Source organism: Micromys minutus (genome assembly GCF_963924665.1).
Source record: "Micromys minutus genome assembly, chromosome: 11".
NCBI classification, from domain to species: Eukaryota; Metazoa; Chordata; class Mammalia; order Rodentia; family Muridae; genus Micromys; species Micromys minutus.
The window spans coordinates 33,480,638-33,503,820 of NC_137980.1; the positions used below are offsets into that span (position 1 = coordinate 33,480,638).

The following is a 23,183-nucleotide window of genomic DNA, read 5'->3' on the forward strand; positions in this document are numbered from 1 at the left end:
GTCTTTTTGGGAAAACTTCAGAGGATCTGACGATGACAATGGGGACTCTCTGTTTTATGTTGGCAGCAATGACAACAAAAGTTGCACGACCAGTTTTTCTGTCTAAGGGACATTTCCTGGCTGCACTGTGCAGCTGGTGAAGGAGTGACTGCAAAGGAAGTGGGGCAGATGTGAGCTGGGCCAGGCAAGCCAGCTCTAGGTCCTTGTCATGTCCCCCTGTCACAGAATTGCCTCAGCTCACCTGGTTCTAGCCCAGAAGGGAACAGGAACTCATGTAGCTTAGCTGGACTCCAGAACATTTCTTCTAAATGTATCTTATTAGTGTTTTCTCCTTTCTCCATGTGGGGGGATTAAATAGAATGCACAGGTCTGCAGAGTTTCCACCTACCATTGCTGTGAGTTCTCACTGAGCAAGATCTCTAAAAGACTACTGAAAAATTTCAGGCATCCTCTTCTGAGCTGTGAGAAACCACAGGACAGCGCACCTGACTCTTAATTGGAATAAAGTGTTTTTGACTCACAGCAAATTTGGCAAAGAAATGCTTGCTTTGTGCCAGGCATTATCTTATTATACTTCAGTTATAAAAAAAAGTTCTGGGATTAAAATGTGAGAAATCAGCTATTGTATTCTTCTTCAAAATATCTTGTCATAATTTTTTTAAAAAATCACTAAATTTAAGACCAGCAAAGAGGTTGTGAGTTCATTAGCATGCACGAGAGAGCACACCCTGTTCTGGTGTCATTTCCCTGTTCAAAGCCCTTCAGATCCATGTTGGATGAATTCTTATATTCATTGTATTCTTCTTATTCATTCTAAATAAATTAACATGTAATATGTAGCTATAGTGAATATACATAATTATTTAGCACATATATATCCACAAACCTACCATTTAATGTGACAATTAGATAATTCATTTAAGGTCTGGGAAGATAGCTTAGGAAAGTGCTTGATTTGCAATCATAAGGACCTCAGATTGATCCTTAGAAACTGTATTAAATAAAGTCAGATTTGATAGAATATGCTTATAACCCCAATAGCAAGCAGACAGGCAGACCTCTGATAGGCCAGTCAGCCTAGCCAATATGCAGAGTCCTGGGTGAGGGAGAGACTCTGACTCAAACAAAAAGCCTGATACACAGCATTGTCTTCTGGTCTCTACATACTCACAGATCCCGCACAGAAATGTACCAGAACACATACACACATAATTAACTTGTGTGCACTTCTTTTATTCTGCCCTTGAACCCTTTTATCACTTTTGATTGTGTTTCTCCTTTCTTTTATTATGACTTATTTTGTTTTCCAAGACAGGGTTTTACTATGTGGCTCTGGCTGTCCTGGAAGTAGGTTTGTAGTTAGGATGGTTTCAAACTCAGAGATCTACATGCCTCTACCTCTTTGAGTCCTGGGATTAAAGATGTATAACACCATTCCAGGTTTGAATCTTTAAATATGGCTTGATATGTTACTAGAAAGTATATATTTGATGTAAAAAAAACTGAGTTAGACTTTCATCTTTGGAGATTTCTTTTTTCCCCTCTTTATGTTTTGGAGATTTTTGTTTTTTAAATGTAGCCCAGGCTGACCTTAAGTGTGAAGGTTCCTATTTTCCTACTGAGAACTCTAAGTGCTAAGATTAGAGTGGGGGTTAGTGTGGTTGGCTCCCTTTTCCTCCTCATTCCCTTCTTTTATCTCTTTATCAGCAAATCCATCTGGGTTTCCTATACAGTTGGTTATAGCATCGGTTTTCCCCTGGAAGTGTCTATATTCTGTTAAAACTGATTCCCAGACACACAATACTGAATAACATTAATGTGTTTCACTTTGAATTATTTCAGGTTTAGATGGTAAACAGAAATGCTGTTCAAGTTTTAATATTAATCCTGCACTTACAGTGTTACAAACAAAACACAGTGAGGCAAGACTGTTTAAACGACTTGCCAGTGGTCATTACACTCCAGAGAGGCAAGACTGAATTAAAACCGCTCAACTCACAGCCCAGTGCTCCCTTCACTAAGCTGATTCAGGGGATGGTTTATTTGGCAGAATGCTTGCCCAGCACATATGAAATCCTGGGTCTCATCCCCAGTCCCGCATACAACTCGATGTTTCGGGGAACACCTACAAGCCAAACACAGGAAATAGAAGCAGGAAGCATGTGTTTGAGCTCATCCGTGGTTATCGTTTGAGGCCCTGTCTCCAGCTGAAAAATGCAATAGAATTAAAGAGCAAATCCCACCGTGGCTTTGCTATATCCTGCCATCCTCTCCTCTTCCTGGTCTCTCGCTCTAATCATGAAGAAACTCATCTGTTCCTATCTCTTGGTACTCTGTTCATTTATAAGTGTCATTTTGGAGGGCTTTTCCATTATTGAAATCTTCAGTATTTCAGGAGAAACATTTCCATACAGTACATCTGACAGACAGACAGGCTGTGTGTATCCTTTAAGAATGAATGCCACACTGTGCGTTCAGCAGGCTAGAAGCACTCCCTGACAGAAGCATTCTCTGCAATCTTTCTGCCCTGCTGGGGAAATTCACATTCAATCAATTTTTGAAAATATATGTTCAGTTGCCAATGAGCTCATGTTCCGATGTGCAGCTTATAATATGTGGTTAGTGGGCAGGCACTATTCCTGGGCTGCTATTTCAGGCTGTCAAACATCTTTCAAGCCTGGTGGTCTATTGATTAAGTCTGAATGCATACATTTTTACAAATTTATAACTTTCACAGGATCAAAAGGCCTTAACATACGATAAAAAATAATCTGCCAATTAAAAATCGTTGGAACTTTGCTGACGCTGTAGCACACCCACATGAGAAATCACATGGTATTCAGTTTCTTATCATTTAGGAAAAGGCAATTTAAAGGGGAAATAATTTGAACACTAGAAAATGTTGAAAAGACAAGTGCTTTATCTCATGCCCAGGTTTTGGGACTTTACAGTGAGATTCCTCAGCCCATAAAAGGGGAACTTAGACCATACAGTCTCTAAAAATGAAGGGTAGAGACAGGCTGTTCACTGTAATTTTGAGGCCAGTGAAGGAAAAATTCAATAGTAAGACTGATTACCATTCAAATAATTATCCTTCCTTTCAAAGCATAACAACTAATCATTATTATGTTTATATAGACAGCAGTTATCTTTTTACAACACATATAACTGCAAAATAAAATTAATTAACCTCATTATCCTTTGCCCTAGATGCAGAATCAAAGAAGGGAGATGAGCTTAATTACCAAGATCATTTAATCAAGTTTGAGCCAGACACGGGGGAATCCCCAGTGTCTTAGTTTTCCCGTTTCCTTCCCAGCCTTGTCTCAGGGTTAGAGATGTCCAGCAGGCCACAGTCTGGCCTAAGACATCTACAGAGAGGCACCGCCAAGCAGAGCGTTGGATTATGTGTAGACCGGACAAGAATAAAGCTGGTGAAAGCTTTCTTTTAGGAAGCCAGGGTCGGTCATTACCCTTTCATCATGGACCAGGCAAATTCTTCTCACCTGTGCTGTCCCTAAAATCCCAGGAGAGAGCTTGCATCCACACTCAAAACAATGGACCTGAAGCTGCCTTTTGACCATCACATGCCCTTGGGGTTCCCAATATTTTCATCCTAATTTTTCTTCTTTTTGAGTGTATGTGAGTCTGTGATATAGGTGTATGTGCATATAAGTTCACATGTGTATACATAAACATTTGGAGGCCAAATATGATGTTTTGTGTCTCTGTTGGTCAGAGGAGGCCAGGTCTCTTGCTGGAACAAGCTTGCTGACTCAGCTTATGTAGCCAGCCCACTGACTCAGGGGAACTCTTGTCCCTCCTGAGTTCTGGCAGGACAGGCTCGCTGCTGTGCCCACATGGCTTTTACACATGTTCTGAAGATTGAAACTCTACACTTCACCCTTGCGTAGCAAGTGCTTTGTCCACAGAACCTTGTCCTCAGCCCTCACAAGAGACATGCTTTCACTTGCCCACTGCTAAGACACTTGGTGAGGCCAGAATGTGTGGTCTGATGCCAAGAAAAGCACCCGAGAAAAGGGCCTTTTACATGGTGTAACCTGTGGCCCAAGTGCCCAGCCATGGTGCAGCTTCCTAGGCAGCCCATTCAGAAGTGCCAAGAACAAGAGAAGTAATGCCAGAACTTACCACATAGGCAAGGTGTGACCTGGTGATTATGGCCATGTGTTGACTAGCAACAGTCATGCTTAGGGAGGAGCCGGGGGCCAGCCTGGGCTCTCGGGTCTTTGATGGGGACACCTGTACTTTTACTTCTGATGTTGTCACTGTCAGGCCATCTGTGACTGAGATCTCCAGGTTGTCTTCCCAGGCAGAGGACCCATCGTGTATGTACTGCAGAACAGCTCTCTCAACTTCATCATATGTGAAAGTGTCACCTTCCAAGGATAAAACAAACCCAAGCCATAAAGTCAGTGACTTCTGGGAATACTGTTCCTCATTCATACAGCACCCCTTTTCTCCCAATTTCAAAGTGCACCTAGAACCATGAAGTCTGGGTCTCGGAAGCTAATGACTCTAAGCACCCATCCAACTCAGGGTTCCTTCTGTACCACCATGGAGAAAGGGTGGCTCAGGCTGTCCTTCCCCATTCTCAAGGTTTTACACGGTAGCTCATTTCTCTGGGTGTGTTTTGTTTTTTAAGGTTCTAAATCATATTGAGCTAATATTGAGCTCTGGGTGAACATTCATCACTCCTAGTTCTAGAAGAACAAAAGATTCACTTATGTTCTTCTTGACTGCTGCTCTGAGCTAATCCAGGTCCTGGATATTCTTTAAAGAGACAATACTCATCTCTCAGGTGCATTGTTTAAATTTGAGTGGTTAAGGTCTTGCTTGTTTGTTTTGCTTTATTTTAATTGAAAATGTAAAATACATTTGAGGGCTTGGAGTTTGGGATCAGTGATTGTTTAGCATATTCTAGGCCCTTCTTTTGAACACCTGTATTGTGAGGGAGGTTGTTTCTTGATGTTAAAAGTAAAAATCACATAGTTCAGAGTACTTACTAATTTATAACACATCACCATAACAGACCAAATGGGTAGTGTGAGAAGCTTTAGGATGACAGAGGTTTGTGGAAAACAAAGTTAAACGCAATTCAAATGGACATTTTAAAGTGTAAGTTCGATTGGAAATTTAGAAAATATAATTCATGAATACTAAAGTTGTTCAAAGTTGTTGGGCCAATGGAACTTCTGTTTGTTGTTCTGTTTTTCAAGTGGGGTGTGTCTCTAGTTATGGGACATCACAGTTTCACAGAGCATGCTGTGAAAATAACTTCAAAAGGGTCTTCTGAAGCGCTCTGTGCAGTTCCATCTTCTGCAGGTTCCACGCTATGATTGTTCATCTGTGCCGAGGCTCAGGACATTGCTTCTTCTCCATCTTACCATCTATTCATCTAGTCCCCAACAGTACAACTTCAGTGTCACTAATGCTGATGGGCGCTGCCCCTAAAAATGGCTCCTAACTCTACCTTCCGATGCTGTGTACCACATATAAATGCAGGAGAAAAGCATTGCTGGGGGACAGGACAGGTTTATGTTCCTCCTGGGATGTTGCAAAGCTCTCCTAATGATGATTCCTTTCTCATTACCCTAAAAAAGTTGCCTTTGTGACTCCCAAGGGCCTGTTAGTTGTCCTTTAACTTTTTAATCCGAATTTAAGGGCAAAGATTTACCCCACTGGGGAAATCAGAGGAACATATTACCACATATCTAGAAAGGAGACATTTCAGGGATTTGAGAGAGCACAGATTATGGAAATGAGATATGGTCTTCCTGGATAACAACTTTAGAAGAAAGAATATTCATTCTGAGATATAAGGGCTCACTATTTAAACTAAGAGACCCAGAATTTTATTATTTTCTATGTGCTTTTTCTATACTCCCTACGCTATCAATATATATTTAAGACTTTTAAAATTTATTTTATGTGCATGAATATTTTGCCTGCACAAATAGATGTGAATCATGTGTGCACTTTGGTGAATGTCAGGAAAGGGCACTGGAGCTTCTGGAACTGGGGTTATCAATGGCTGTGAACCCCCTGTGCTGGGAACTGAACCTGGGTCCTCTGAAAGAGAAACAAGTAGCTTTAACTGCTGAGACAACTTTGTAGCCCCAATATGAAGTACTTATAACCTTGGAAAGCACACTAGATACTATTTCTTAAAGCTAGTTATATGGCCACACTGTTATAGCGCTTTAAAGTATGTCTCTTTTGTAATGGATGAAGAAACATAGAGCTAAAATTATCAGAGTCTCAGACAAATATGGTAAAAAATTCATATATAAAATTAATGGAATGTATGAACCTCCATGAAAATCCAAGAGAACTAGAGGCTCATCGGCCAATCTCGCCTGCAGCTCCCCTGAGTTTAGATCATGGCTGGGGCAGCTCCGGGTGGAGGAATGTGACAGAAGTCTAAAGCCTAGGCCACACGTCTTTTCTCCTATCTAATCGCCCAAACACATTATACCTTTTTTACTAAGTCACATAAAACTAATAATAACTAAATGTTTAAAAGAATTCCCCCCACGTGGACCAGGCACAGAGAAAGCAGCTACCTGCAGCCATGGTCACCGAGGACCTTGCTCTGTACTTGATAAGCATGCCATGCTGCGGAGGTTTCTGAAGCTGGAAGAAGAGCTCTTCCGGCACCACCTGAGCATCTCTCACTATCAACTGCAGGCCTGTGGGAAGGAGAAAGAGAGGCTCAACATAGATCAACACCACAGGCCAGCTGCACATTAAGCAGTCAGTAATTCGTAATCATAGTGAAGATGCGAACAGCCAACCAGCCTATGCGGAGTTTCTTTCAAAAGTTTCCTTACAAGTAGGCAGCTCAGAGTTCAGAATATCCTTTCGTCCCATCCAAATGAGAGCAAGCAAACAAGGCTGGACACAGGCCTGTCCCGATAGTCTCTTCCAGAAACATCCATGGATTGGTCTTGTTTTTCATCTTAAGCCCCTTATTTTCCCAAATCTACAGAGAGCTAGGTTTCATCATGGCTACTCTGGCCACCAAGGAAGCAATGCAGAACATAAAAATGACTTTCAGTGTTGTCTATATGCTTGCCTGTTTATAATACTGCTTACAAATAACTTTTGGTTGATTTATAGAAATTACACAATTAAGTTCAGGACCAAATCCACATGTAGAAAACACATAGGGATCTACAGAGGGGACCTAACAAAATGTCACAGTGTGTTCCATTCAGTAATAAAATGTCCTTGGTTAAAAGAAAACCCATAAAAGCTGTAAAGAATAAACATATTTGGAAATAAATAGAATCGTGCACAAGATGGGCAGCCGTAGCTCCTCACGGCTTCTGAAGGTCACCGTGGTGGGTTATTTCTGTCACTTCTGTTACCTGTCACTTTCTAAACAGAGACCAGAAGCAGTCACTGAAACCTGCTCCCTCAACACTCTTCTCAGCTCTGGCTCTGTTACTTTACACTGGAGCAAGGATAACAAATCAAACTTGGGAGGCTGGAAATAAATTCTGCGTAGCAATCCATCCCCAGGCTGGCGCTGAAGGCTCCATCTCCCGCTCTGGCTCTCAGAACTGCTTTGATTTGCATAAGAATGGGCAGGAGGATGGATGTAGGTGGGAGCCCAAGTGCTCTGGAAGAGGAGGTCAAACTGCCAAGAGGTTCCCACAGGAATCCTGCAGTAGTACAGTCCAATTTTCACACCACACTTCTTTCAGGCCCCCAGCTCTCACCTAAAGGGGTACGGCCACCAGGGCTAACTTCCAGCAGAGGAGCCTCGACCTGAAAGGCTGGTGGTTGCCGATCAGCATGCAGTAAGTGAATGGTGAGGGCCATCTCTGGACTCCTGTGCTGTCCATCAGAAACTGGCAAAGGTCAAGACAAAGGCACAAATACACACGTGAGGAATGTCTGCTAATTAAGGTTGAAGTTTACCATCAACTAGATAGCCTTCTGCAGCCTTGGGGCAATATGGAAGATTCCTTTCCACTGGCAGGATTTCTCCTTATCTGACCTTGTCTACAGAATTCAAACTCCTCTACCTTTTTTTTTTTTTTTTTTTTTTTTTTTTTTTTTTTGGGAGGAAGTCACAAAGCCTTAGTTAGATTAGAGGTTCAACTTCCTTTCTCTTGATAAGAACCCATTCAGCTAGCATGGGTCCTGAAATGCTCCCCATGCTAACGAAGCATTTTGGTACTCTAAGCCTCTGCCAATGACCTTTGCCCATCTTGGATGTTTCCACCTGAGACCCCCAAATTATATAAGTCTTGAATCACCCCAAGTAAACATGATATGCCTCTCTGTACTTGTTTCTGCTGACATCATTCACTGTGCATATTCACAGGGCTCCCAACAACCCCACTCCCCACCTCCCACACCCCAATCCTGTTGCCTTTGCACTTGTGGACCAAAATTGGTCAATGATCCCCAAGGTCTGGGGGAGACACACACACACACACACACACACACACAGGAGATTGAGCACATATATGTAAATATAAAATCAACTTATAGTCTGGTCATCTTTAGCCTATTTCCACAAAGACTTAACACTTTGAAAAGATGTTAAAAAAAAATAGAACAAACAAAAAAATAAAACCCAAAAAAAGGAGTAACAATGAGTAACTCTACCAAAACTTTTTTTTTATGGATAAGACATGAAATTTAATAAGGACAGAGATGATTTTGAGGCATGTAAGTGGGAAGTAATGTAAAATGAGCACTTGAAAAATAAACAAAAATGCCTCCCGGGCAGTTTCATACAGCTCAGCTAGACCTTCAACTCACTATATAGCCATGTGTATAACTTTTATGTCCTTATTGTTTTGGTCCTGTCTCAACTTCCCAACTAACGGCTATAGTTAAAATTATGTGCTCTAAGGAGCTGGAGAGATGGTTCTGTGGTTGAGTACTGGATCATCTTCCAAAGGTCCTGGGTTCAATTCCCAGCAACCACATGGTGGCTCACAACCATCTGTTATGGGATATAATTCACTCTTCTGGATTGCATTAAGACTCATATACATAAATGCATAAATACATCTTTAAAATGTGTTCTCAAGTGGTACCAGCAGACTTTTATTTGTGAAAAGGTTCCTTGAATCAATTTTTCCTTCTAGTATTCTAAAAATAATATTTTCTTTTAAGAACTCCTTTTTAGGAGTGACTCTGTTTCATATTATTTTTTATAAGGACAGACATTTTTTTGTCCGAATGTTTTGTAACGTTTGTAAGTAGATCCATTTTTACTCTGTCCTTATATACATGACCACAAATAGCAGACACCCTAGACCACAAGTAGAAGACGTAGCAACCTTATACTTCACTTCCCTGGTTTATCTCCATCCAAGAGCATCTCCATGTTCACTAATCCTGTGCTCTCCCTGAGGCAGCTAGTGAACCCAGGTGCAGTGGATACTGGTGTGTGCTCTACCATGGCTACAGAGAAAATGGCACTGCTGATGCTTTGAAATGACTTTTACTTGCAGCTGTTTTGGTTTACAGAGACAGGTTTCTTTCACAAACAGGTCTTTTCTGGTCTTGGCAGCAAGTCGTTGGGTATCTGACATCTTAAGCCACAGAAAATGTGGCTCAGAGATAATGATTTATTTAGGGTTGTTTTAGGTCTGTCTTGGAGATAGATCTAAATGATTGAGACTTTAAAAGATAGGGTTCTCTGGTCATGGCGAAGGGCCAAACAGCCCTTTGGAGGGACAGAAGACAAAATCCACAAGAAAATGAAGGTTTTGTGGCTCTGGTCATTTTAATCAAGTGTCAAAAGATTGCCACTGTTATTCTGTGAATGTTTAACCTCCTTCTCTTTGGAGGATCAAAGATAGAGATTGGGTGAATCTCCTTAACACTGAAGGCTTGTGGACTAACATTCACTCTTCTGTTACTTTTAGGCAAGTCAGGACTCTCTTGAAGTTCCTAGGGCCTACAATAGAAATCTCTGTGTTTAGAAAAATAAATAATTGTGAAACTACAGTTATATTTATATTGCTCCATTAGTTTTACCTTTAAATAGAAAAAACTCAAGAAGACTTCAACATAGTGAAAGTCAGCAAAGGTCTAACACTGCAAGAGCTTTGGCCCAATCACACAGCTGTTCACCATGACCAAACACACCCTTGCCTCTTACAAGCCAGAAAGCTTATCTACCAATGAATATTGTATAATTAGAAATGTCACACAGTTGCGGTGTTTGGAAGGCAAATGCAAAACCTGACGACAAAAATATTAAGAATTGCACATCTCCTCCCTCTTAAGGAGTTTCTCTGCTTTCTTTGAGAAGCAGTCACACTGCTTATTTGGACTGTGTTTCCTGTGGGCCCCATTACCCTGAAGTGTATTCTTTGCCAAGAAGTGCTCTGCAGAGGGCCTCTGCTTATCCTAAAGCCAGTAGCACTGTCTTCTCTTCTGGGCAGATGAACCACAATGAGCTGTTCACTCTTAGATTCTGCAGGTGAATGTCAGGGCTTGGGCTGCGCACTGACTTGGATCATTATCTGTCCACTTCAAAATTCTCTATTGCCAAAGTCTTTCAAAGGGGCGGCTGCCTTCTTACTAGATTCCAAAAGTATCCTTCCTAAAACGTACATTCCCCGAACACACGCATACATGCCAATCTTGGACTGAAAACAAGATAGTTTAAGATCTTTTAGCTGTATGAAAGCTCAAGGATCATTTAATTTCCGGTCCGTGAAAGTTGACCTTCCACCTCCTCAAGGCTTCTGGTTAAAAGGATGAGACATGCTGATTCCCTTGCTTTCTGTGACCTGTCCTCTTATCCCTCAGACCACGTGACTCTCCCCGACTGCAGGGCAGGAATTTGCACTGAAATGCCTTTCTGCCCTTTTCCAGTGGTAGACAGGGCGTGCAGAACCTTAACTTGGAAATGCAGAAGACAGCACCCATCTTTAGAACATTCCTAGGTAATTTCTATGACAACACTTATTGTAAGTTGATCTTAACAAAGGAAACACCAGCCCCTCATGGATACTGATGGCAGGAATCACCTGCAGGTCAGTTACTAGAAATGGGCTAGCAGTGAGTCCGTGCAACCTTGATGCAACGCTGACGCTCACTGCATGATGCTTCCCACCAAGCAGGGGAGTTTGAGCAGGAAAGTTGTTTTGTGTCCCACCAAGATTTCTTCCCACATGAAATATCACAGGATTTCAGGATGGGTGATTCCAACAGAGTGGCTAATCCCAGTTAAACAGCTGGCATAAAAGTCAGCCACCTTCATTCTAACCTGAGCAAGAACAGCCTTTCCTTGTGCTACCTCCATGTCTTTTGCCGTATGAATACCTAGGATGCAGAGAGTTCTAGAAGTGTTTTTCAGTTCATGTTCTGGGTCTACAGACTTTTCCCTCCAGAGGCACTTAATAGGTGCTACCACTCAAGACCTCATATAACCAGTACACATCAGGTGGGTATAACACACGGATGCTTACATACCAACTACTGTACTGGACACTAAATACATATTGATGTGATAATCTCCATTATGGATGGAGTATTTAGGTACAAAGGTATTAGAAAGCCTTCCAAAAGCAGGCTGAACTGCAGGTTGTGGACCCCCCAACTTTTAAGATTTTAATGACCATTGTTTCCTTTCATTAAATGTTAGACAAATTTCACTAGGACCTAAATAATATCAACATCTGCCAATCTTAGTAGGGCTTTTTCCTATGAAATAAAATTAAGACATTGCTATTTGGTTAATCTTATAATTATTTTAGAAGAGACATGTTATAGAAGAGAAGCCAAATATTTTTTTTTTTTTTTTTTTTAGGAATCAAAACAGAAGGATTGTAATGGAAGCACACACTCAGGTGTCTAATAAAACTGAGATTAAAGACTTTACCTGTGAAGTAAAATTTTACTGATTCTGGGAGACCTGAAAGAGTGAGAGAATAACGTCAGTGTCTAAACATTTTTGGATCAGAGAAGAGGAATGCACAAAATATACAATAGTAATTAGGGAGATGGAATTTGTTTAACTCTAAACTGTTCTGGCTTAACAAGTGATCAGGAGGTCCTCTGCTCACAAAATGTTAGATTTAGTGATGCCAGCATTCATTTTAAATATAAAAAGGATATCATACTGGACTAATCCGATGCCACAGCAGTTAGGGTGACTTGCAATTGCATTCATTCGGACCCTATTTCATGAGTACATAAAATCCTAGAAACAGAGAATGCAGGTAATGTATAATACTGGCTGTTCAGTGGGGTGGGGAGGTCGGCCACTGTAGACCTGAGTGACATCTGGGACGTTGATTTACACACCGGAAGCATGAAGGATTTATTTTGTGGTATCCGTCTCATAGATTAGACAGGTTCTTCTGTTCTCTTCAGAGAGACTCGTGGCAGGAAGACAAGTGAAGCCGACTTGGAAATTACTTTAACCACTCCTCACGTGGTTTATTTTCCTCTAATCTCAGGATAGCCCAAGTTTCCTGTAAAGTGGGTCTTGTAAAGTTGGGGCTCGAGAACCGTGACTACTCCACGGGCTATTAGTTAAGCAGTTACTAAATACCACAGGTCCTCCTCTGAGAAGGGCCTCTTCCTGCTCTTAGGGTTCTTCAGTCTCATTGAGGACTTAATCATTTTCTGGACATTGAACTTATACTACATAATCACAATGACCAGTGCATGTTCACCACAATCAAGAAAGAAACCCTACTTAACCTTACATAGCTAATTTACTAAGAAAAACGCCAGCTGCTTTGTTTGAATAAATTTACAATATAAAAGCAATCCCAGCATTTATAAAGTTACAGGACACATACTCCTTCGACATTCTAAGGAATGGGCACAAGGAATTTGGAATCACTCCAAGGCACAGAATGTGGGGGCGGTGCTGACTGCTGGGTGGAGGCAGAAGAGACGGTAGACAGCATGCAGTATTCCGCTGTGCATCAGCTCCAATAAATAACACAATTTCATCAGTTTGTGTCCCATTCCATCTTTGTTTTTCAGGTTGAGCCTTGACTTCCTTTGTCCCCACCCAACATAATATTTTTATTAATTATTTGAGAATTTCTATTCAACCCTTCAAAAGAAAACACTGTAAGCTGTCCTCTGTCGTGTCCTGGAGTTCATGAGGGAAGATCAACTGCATCCCTGCATACAAGGACTCTACGCTGAGAGACTACAGCCCACAGAGGACTCAGCTTCCTCCTCCAGTCTGCTTGTCAAGTCCATTCATGTCACTGTGGTGAGAGAGTCCTCATGAAAATTGTTCCCCATAGCTTCAAACGCCCACAGAGTTCTTCATGTTCTTAACATGTTATAACCCTTCATAGTATAAATCCACTTAACAACCTCCTGTGGAGTATGAAGTCTGGCCTATCTCTCCTATCAAGCCCATCCCTGCCTGATCTGCTAGACCATATCACAGCAGTACCACATCCTCCTTTGAAATTGCTAGGACGTTCTATTTTCTGTTCCTCCGGGACTCCTCTCTACATCCCACATGCACCTTTGGCTGCATTAGCTTCTGCCCATCCCACATTGTCAATAGCTCCGTGGACAGACACCCCTTTGAAATCTTAGTCTATATCAGTCCTTATGGTTAATTTTACCACTGAACCCTCCCACCCCCAGAGCTCTTATCTTGGTCTGCAACCAGATATTAATTATTGTGAATATTTACCTCGTAGTCTCTACACATAGCCCCACAATCAGTCCAAGAGCAGGTGCAATGGCTTTTTTTTTTTTTTTTTTTTTGCTTTCCACTGTATCTCTGACCCCCTCATCCGGAGACTGTCAATAAAAGTTAGCTGAAAGTATGCTACGTCAGTGAATTCATGATTAAAAAGAGAAAAAAAGGGAGACAGATCTGTGTCCAAGTCTATGCAGGTTGATAGGCCCTGAGTGATTCTAAAAAGCGAGAAGAGCGCTGGAAAGCTTTCTGCATACAAGCTTTTGGGAAGAGATGGAGAACCAGCCATGAAGATTGAGAGAGACTCAGTGCCTTAAGGCAAAGACAGAAGCATTACCAGCAAACGAGAAGGCCATGATCTCCTGGAGGTGGGGAGGTGCTGCAGGAGGGCGGTACATGATTTGGCCTTGGTTTATATCTTCCTGAGTGAAATACCGGATGGGAGAATGAGGCTGGCCTCTGTGCTCAATGATGCCTGTGGAGGAAGAGACAGATGTAAGTAGACAGCACCTTTAGGATGACAGAAAGGCCAGGCCCACCGATCCTCACCAGCATGAGGACCTGACTTCGAATACCCAGTACCCATGACTAAGCATGACAACACATGCCTATGTTATAATCCCAGTGTCGGGGAGAGGGAAATGGAAAGAACCCTTCAGACTTATTGGTCACTCAGCCTAAGGAACGTCCAGATTCAGTGGAAAAAACTGCTCCACTAATAAGATGGACAGCAAGAGACAACTGATGCCTACCTCCAGCCTTCAAAGGCACATGCTCCACACTTGCACACATGTGAACATACTGGAGCACATGTACACAGATGTGCACACACATCTAGATAATAGATGGAGAGACAAATAAATGATAGACAGATAAATGATGGATAGATAGATACATAGATACATAGGTGATGGATAGATAGATAAGGGTGAAAGAGTAAGAAAGAATAAGAGAGAGAGGCAGAGAGACAGAGACCCAAATAGTCTTTGCTGTGGTCCAGGGAGCATAAATTATGCATGGTAAGGTGTAAATCACTGCCTCTAGTATACACTGCTACACACTGCTGTAACTATGAGACTTCCAACTGAGTTTCATACATAAAAGATCAAGAGGTCCCCAAGACACAGGGCCAAAATTATCTTCTGATGATGTGCTAAGAAAATTCTTTCCTAGATTTCCTTCTAACTTCAGACCTCACCCCATTTCTGTGATAATTCTAGCAACAAAAGTATGGGTCTTGACTATTCCACATCAGACCTAGGCTTATAGTTAGCACTTAGTTTATGATCAAAGCTTTCAAGGCTGTAGGTTGGCCTGCAGTTCAGAAATTTTTCAGTCATGGAACTATACTGTACTCATCTCTCCTCCCTTATTGAGTATTTAGAAGGAGGCATGTGAGGGTTTTGGTGTTGAACTAACTCACCTTCTGAGATGGGGAGTCATTCTGCAGGAAGCAGCCTAGACCAGCCTGAAAACTCACACCATGGGGGGATCCTCCAGATACAACTTGATGTCTTTTCATTTCCTTAGCTTTTATCAAAGGGCAGTGGGGTTTTATTATTACATCCTTTTTCTCCTTGGGGATGCAGTAATGAGAAGGCTTCCTGCTTATGAGAGAGGCAGTCTCAGAGGCAAGAGAAGAGCTGCCCCCATAAAAGCTGGCCTTCCTATAACCTCTCACGGGCACAGGCTTATTAGTTAAGCCCAGCATTAGGAGAACTAGAGGCTGGAGGCTGATGGCAGGTGCCACCTGTCCTCCAACTGTGGTTACGTGTTTCCACTTTCTCCTTAGGGAAGAGTGACTTATCCAACTGGAGAAGGCACTGAGTCCATGAGGCTCACCCCCCTTTAAACGTTGACAGAAACGCTAGTCAAAAGCACTTGTTCATTTTGATCTGTTTGTTTGTCTAAACCTCTTCAGGGCCCTTTTCAGACAGTGCTTGTGTGTGTCTAGTTCTGTAAGAGGGTCAGAGGGGATATTGTGACTCTGTTACAGCTTTGTCAGAGCTCAAGACAATATTCAGTCCACCTCCTCTTCTTTTTAAACTAGAGGACACAAACCCAGACCGTGAATATCAGACTCTTTTTACACCCTGCCCCCATAAGCATCACTGTGTAAAGAAGCAGGCAAAAGCATAGAGGTTTCAGGACTGGCCCAGAATCACAAGGCAAGAGCATCACTTGGAAACACCTTCCCTGCACAGCTTACCTTGATTTGGGTGCAGAGGTTTGGTGATATTATATACAATGTTTCTGCTGGGACTCTCTGCCTTCACAAAGGATAAGGACTGAGGGTGGATGACGCTGAGGCCATCTTCACGAGCCTGGAGAAAGGAAGAAGAAAAATCAGAAGCATAATGATAGCAAGAGCCAGAGGCAAAAACCAACTCTTAGAAAGAAAGCAAGACCAAAGCTGTTTTGGGCTTTGGTGTTAGTCTCATTTCACAAGATTATCTCTGAAATCTAGACAGAGAATCTGGTCTCTCACACTACGAATGTGGCCAGCTCAGGACCCTTCCGGGTGGTCTAGGCTGGAGCAGGTCTCCATCCTCGAACTCCTTCCTCCCTCACGCCTATCACATTTGTGTCAGAGCATGCTGTCGGTGTCCCCGTATGATGTGACTTCTCCAAATGGAGCCCGCAGTAGAACACTTTGGCAAATATAAGGCACCATGCTAGCCAATCATAGATCAATTACTGTATCTCTGCTCCTAACTTCACAGGCTAAGGGTAAATCTGGCATCCATTGAGAGGGCCAGGCTGAGAGGTTCTTCAGAGAACTCCTGGGTCCCAAGCCTTACTAACGGGAACAGTTCATCATTCTGGCTTGGAAGGACTAAAGATGATCCCAGCTCAGACACCATGAGTGGCTAGCCACTTAGGTTCAAAACATCCGATTATTAAAGAACATGAAAATCCTCTGTTGTCTTCACTTTTAAGGTGCTACTCAGGGGAACTAAATTCCACCATTCACTTCTATCTTTCAATGAACAAGAAGAGCAATGTTAACAGGACGGTGTGCCTGCAGCTCCCTCCACACAGATGGTGTTTCCTCTGCTCACATTCACCCCTTGGAACCATGACAATGCTCAGAAGCCCAAAGGGTCAGACTGTCATGTCCTGCATGGCAGTGAGTTGAGGACAGTTGTCACAAAACCAGTGTGTCAACAAGTAAAGGGAATACTAGTGTGAGCCTGGGCCTGGGTCACAGGTGCTACTTCAGAACAGAACAAAGCAGCCTGCCCACTCAGATTCTTCGGGACCGATCCTGAAGGTAGGGTAGAGTTTGAAAGGCTCTCATGCCCTTAAAGCCCTGCTCCCTTCAGAAGGAATTTCCCCATTTAGAAGAGGATTAAACTGGGCCCGGTCCTGCTCGTTGGAGGGTGTGGTATTCTTATTTTTAACCATAAAAATCTGAGGACTCCAGTTGCTCTGTAATTGTCCCAAAGGCATAGCTGTCCCAGGGAGAGGCATCTGCAGGTTAGGACAATTCCCTACAGTAAAGAATCACATTTCAGGCCCTTGCACAGGTCTGGAATGTAATGAGCAAGAAAATTAGAATTTCCAGCAGCAGCTGGTCTCCCCCACCCTGCTATGCTAACATAAAACAAGTAAGGACAACAAATTAAAAAGAATATGCCCCATAAAAGATGTTTATAGAACATCCATGTAGGTATTGGTAAACAGACAAAAAGTACAGCTTTAGCACCATGTTCAGCGTGGTTTAGCATCTTCCAGTGTCAAAACCACTATAATCAAAATTCTCAAAGTGCCATGAAATGCGTCTGAAAATTAATATGCTTCTAAACAATAAAATGATAAGAAGATAATTGTTATAAACACAGGACTATGGAAAAGGGAAACAGGTTCTAGCCATGACATTCTATTTTGGAACTTAAAAATTCCATGTCTTTACTGATCAAAATAGATATTATGTAAAAAACTGGAAGAGTTAATTTTCTAAAGCAATATTGACGTTGTGATACATCAAATTAGTCAGTTTTAATTATTTGGAGTATTCAATATTCATCAACTAAAGATACCAAGAAGTGGAAGATTAAGCTTCATGGAGGTAATTATAGAAGATATTTTGATAACATCTGGCCAGAGATTAAGAATAATAGTTTCCATCATTGCTCTATCACCTCTGACAACATCTAGATCCCAAATCCCCCCCGCCCCCCCGATGTTCCTGCTCTGCTCAGAGCCAGCTTCTCCTAGCACCCACAATGGCTTCACAGGGCTCTCGCTTGTTTTCAGCCATGGTAGCAGGAGGACATGAGATCTTGTTCTTCCCCTGCCATGGCTTTTCACAGTGTGCACTACAGAAATCAGCTTCTTAGTGACACCACATGGTCCAGATGCTTTTTGTAAACCCATCCCAGACTGAGGCCGCCATGTCCCGACCTCAGTGAAAGGCACAGCTGTATTCTTAGAACTGGGGTCTTTGTGTATTCTAGTTGTCTGTGTCTCTAAATCCATCTCTAAAGGCCTTTTAGCTTTTTAATCATCTTAACTGTTGCTAAGTGTAGAGTACTGTTAACTATAATGCATGCTGCTCTACAAAAAAGCCAAAGAACTCTGTCACCTTCCAAAACCCAGACTCCATATCCACCAGTCAGCTCCTCTGTCCCTTCCTCTATTCTCCTCCCACCCCTGGAGACCACTGCTCTGCTTTCCTTGCCAAGAATCCAACTACCTTCATTGCTGTACAAGGGAAGTCAGATCTTATTGGTCTACTTTGTTCTCAGATTATTTCCCTTTGAATGTTTAGAGGTTGATCCATGTTGCACCTTACGACAGGATTACTTTTTATTATATGGCTGTATCATATTGTATTGTGCAATATGCATATGCATACGTACACATCACCCCATGGGTTTGTGTGTGTGTGTGTGTGTGTGTGTGTGTGTTTTAAATCTATTGATGGACACTAAGATTGTTCCAAGCTCTTGGCTACTGTGAAGAACCACTTGGGGCTGCTAGGATTGCAGATTCTTGACTCTACAACCAGACTTAATGAATTAGAAAACTCAGAGTGAGTGCTAATGTATTTTAATAACTCTCCAGGTGACTCCACTACATACTTAAGTCTGAGACCGTAAGAATCCTGAACTAGAAATGATTGTCTTCAACCACTCAGCTCCTCTCCGAGAGGAAGCCCCCATGGCTTTCCTGTGCTTCACGCTCTCCTACTTGCCCAGGGATGTTTGCTCTGCTGTGGCCTTCAGCACCATGTGATTCCTCTGTTTATTTATTTGTCTGGCTCCTTGAACTAGAAACCGTGTTTTAAGGTCACCTACTCTCCAGCGTCCTCTTCAGCACTTGTCACAGGCACTCAGGAAATAATGAATAAATAAAGGCAGACTCCTCTCAAACACACCTGTGAAATATTTGTATAGACGATATAAAAATATTTCATCTGTATTTACCACATCTTCAAAATTTACCAAATATGTGCAAAGCTTCAGCGTTTGGATGAGTTCAAACTACTGAACTGAGGCTGTATTTTGTCACATATAACAAGCATGCCCTACAGTTACGGCCCTAATTAATGTCAAAAGGGACATCAACTCTGTATGTTCTGAGTAATGTAAGCTAAATCACATTTTACAGTTAACTGACTTTTGAGAAATGCAAGGTTCAAACAGACAGACTCAATCTGCAAATGTTCAGCCAGAGATTAAAGCTGAAGCAAGATGAAGTCTCTTCAGAAGACCATGGCAAAGCAAATGGTAGCACCACCATGGCTCCTGACCCATTTCTTCCCCACCCCCCTTCTAAACTCAAAATAACAGTGCCTTGCATTTGGCAAGAAATGTGTATGCACATTTTTCTTTACAGTTTAGGGAAAATTCTGATCCAAGTTCCTCTGTCAGAATGATGAATTATAGACTTTATAATGCTGCTGAATTATGATTTCTTTAAATTACAGTTTATGCTGGAAATGCCTATACTAGCTACTCATTAAAAACTTCTGCTCTCCCCCTTTATGTCTCTGTCATTCCCGGTCCCCGCAATTTCTAAAACTATCACTGTTGTCTTTGTTGTGGCTCAAGGCTGATATCGTACCTCAAACTGTAATTATGTGGGTGTTAACTAAAACATGGACCCATAATAATTAATTTACAGGGGTCTGCATGCTCACGGTTCTGTCTGGAAGAACAATCTAGCATTCCACCTACCATAGAAACAGGGTTATGCTGGGCGTATTTAGTACTTCCTACTTGTCTTAGCTGCGATTTACAGGCCACGTTGCTTCCGCCCTTCATGCAATCCAGCCATTGCCATGGCCATATGATGTTGACAATGACAATATTTATGCTCAAAAATCATACAATTGGGCCATTAGAAGACTGCAAGGAAGACCTTAGTGTTTTAGGTTAGTTTATGATTTTATGTCTGGGCTGTCATGCTCTTTCTCTAGGTCGCATTCATTTCTACACAAGGCCTTCTGGGATTGAGTGTAATGATCTTCACACCCCCAATGTACTTTCCTCATTTCTCCAGGGCATTTCTTACACCATGCTCTATTTCTCAGCCATCATTGGCTTTCTCACCTCAGGGTCTTCCATGTGCTCTGAAAGTCCTGGGCTGCCCCTGTTCCACCCCACGACCCTTCTCATCACATCCACATCACCTTCTCCAGGAAGCTCTTGCACTACAAAGTTAGCTTCTTGTAGGGCTTTAAAGGCTCCTGCAGCCAGGTGGTGCTATGACTGGCTGAATAATCACACCCTAGAGGTGTTTCAGCCCAGGAAGTTTCTTTTCAGTACTCAGGAGAGGCATTTCAGCTGTGTGGAGTGCTGCAGGAAGCACGGGGCAATGGTTGGGTGGTCAAGATGGGTTCTACATAATCTCTTATTCTGGGTGAGACTGTAAGTTCTTTTTTCAAGCTAGTAAGAAATGTTTACCATGGGCTGTCATCTTTGATTCTAGGGTCTTGGTTTTGGGCAAAGCATTTACTACATCCCACCCCAGGGCACTGGCTCACTTTGCTTTTGCTCAAGTGAGTACTTTGTTCATTAGCCCTCCCATTAAACTCACAGTCATATGGAGAGATGTCCCCAGGGAGAGTTTAGGTGCCTCGGGCGCCTGAGGTAAGATTGCAATGTTGAACACGTGACTTTCCGGGTGGTCCTGGGCATTGGTGGCACTAGATACCTAAGAAACAAAATAATCATGGTAAGTCTTTCACTTTCTACTAGGCAGAATGTATTCACCCTTAACCTTCCTACCAAGCCATCTGCCTTTGCGTTCTATAGCAACAAATTACAACTCTTATTCTACTCTATATTTTATTGCTAATCATTTACTGATGATTAAAAAAGCTACATAACCATTTCAGGCAGTTTCTAAAATCCATGAGAATATAATAAGGAAAGAAAATATAGAATTTCACTACTTAGAGTGGTTAGTAACACATTGAAGCCTTTCAGATTAATCTTTTTCTATGATACCTCTAATTTCACATGTACTTAAAATTCTACTTATGTAATCCAATGTTATGATATTTTGCTATAGTAGTAAACAGTCTTGAAAGTGGATAATTTTTCTGGCTATAGACCATGTTTACCATGTATCTATAGCATGATATTTTTAGCCCCATTCCTTTCATCTTTACCCAGCATAGATACTGACACACGGACCATTCATCATACACCTCCCCCTCATGGTTGTACGTTAGTCACATTTACGGTTAGTGCAGTGATCCCAAAAATCAACATTATTTATTTGGCTTTAAAATGTTGTTAGCTGTGCCTGAAATCCCAGGCCTAGGAAAGCCAAGGTGGAAGATGTTGAACTGGAGACTGATGGCGCTAAGTAGTGAGATCCTGTAAGAAACAGGCCCCCACACCTATGGTATTCTCCAACGCTCTATTCTAGCTCCTTCTCAATGCTTCTGATACGCAGCCTCAAGTCTCTCTTTGTCTCTACTGTTTCCTTGGGCTTGTCACATGAACGGTAGTGACCTGTGTAGCTACAGGTGGTTATATGAGTTCTTTGTGACAAGGCAAGGTACCCTGCACCCAACATCAAACGCATCTTCTCAGCCTTCCTCTACATTATGTCATGTATCTGCAGGGAGGTTTCGGGATAAGCGGATGTCTTCAAGGTGATGCCAGTTTCACATGTGGCTGTGATACCAATGAACACAGCTATGCTTCCCTGATCAGCTAGTGTGGACTCAGTTCATTAGCTTTTCAAAGGTGATCTTCCTGTTCCCCACAAAACAATACTAAGATTCCACTTTGTACAGAAGAAATTGGGAAAAAAAAAAGATAGAGCAATGTCTCAAGGTCAGAGTAATAAATGGTTCAGCTGGGTTTATACTCTTGCCATTGGCCAAGGCGACCTTGGCAGATTTAGGAAATTAGGAGTTGGGGGAGATATTTTATTCTATTGTTAAGGCAAAGAAAACATTGGTCAGGTTTGAAACACGGGTATATTAACCGAGCAAATGAATCAGACTAGCTTCCCAGTAAATATAATGTTGGCGTTTTCCAAACCATATCGTCTGAGCCTGTGTCAACAGGATCTGAATACACAAGTTATTTTCATACACCCAAAGTGACGATGGATGCACATGCCTTCTCACTAGGTCGTCTCTATTTAAAAATGGTACTCGCCTTCCATAAATCCCATCATACATGCAAAGTAACAGATGGGCTGCATTGATGGCTCATGACAGCAAATCAGCATTAAAATGGAATTAAATCTATGCAGCTTATTAGATCACATTTCCTGCTTTAAGGGGGGAAAAGGAAGGAAAACATCATGACAACATCCTTCTGGTTTAAAATCTTCAGGAGACACGAAGATGATAAATGAAAAATGTTACCAACCATTTACTTTAGCACACATAAAATGTCTATGCATTCCAAATCAAAATATGAGGTATGCCTACAAAGTCATGCCACTTTGAGAACAGACGGCAACACTTTTATGTATAGGAGAATATCGTCTCAGAATTACTTCACACTTAGAAGAAAGAAGCTGTCCCTGTTCAAAGTCCCCCAAACCCCTACCTCTGCAAACACTTCCAGAGGAGTATCTAAATGATTTTCTTTAAAGTCAAGCTCACTACCTCATAACTCATCTTAAGCAGGAATAGTTACTACGCTTTGACCTACCTCTAAACACAGGTTGGATGATGTTTAGTTAATTTGTTAAAGTGTTTAATTTGTTAAACCCATCTGCCTAAAATGATACTGTCATTCTTCAGGATGTTTCTAAAGAATATTGCAAACACTCTGAAAGCTATTTCAGGAAAGCAGTCTGTTGTGTTTTATGTAAGAAGTGTGAAGATTCTACAGGAAACCGCTTTCTAAGTAATAATGTCCAGTAGTCATATATCATAAATCTAGTGAGCAAGTGGGTATGTTTGTTTGGTTTGAGACTGGGTTTCATGTATCTGTGTATCTCAGGCTGGTCTTGAGCTTGCTATGTAGCTGAGGCCCTTGAATTCCTGATCTCTGCACTTAGGAAGGGCTGG

At 41.9% G+C, this 23,183-nt stretch overlaps 1 protein-coding gene across 1 annotated transcript in view; it reads right to left on the reverse strand.

The window, feature by feature from the left end:
* Positions 1-23,183, reverse strand: part of FRAS1 (Fraser extracellular matrix complex subunit 1) — a gene marked incomplete at its 3' end in the record, with an annotated part of 385,808 nt that overhangs the window by 82,506 nt on the left and 280,119 nt on the right. Inside the window, exons 32-38 of the mRNA XM_080924732.1 lie at positions 20,735-20,851; positions 15,897-16,011; positions 14,025-14,162; positions 11,885-11,917; positions 7,746-7,877; positions 6,585-6,710; positions 4,150-4,397 (exon numbers count right to left, since the gene is read on the reverse strand). Of these exons, the coding sequence (XP_080780858.1) occupies positions 4,150-4,397; positions 6,585-6,710; positions 7,746-7,877; positions 11,885-11,917; positions 14,025-14,162; positions 15,897-16,011; positions 20,735-20,851 (909 nt within the window). The remainder of the gene's footprint in view (positions 1-4,149; positions 4,398-6,584; positions 6,711-7,745; positions 7,878-11,884; positions 11,918-14,024; positions 14,163-15,896; positions 16,012-20,734; positions 20,852-23,183) is intronic.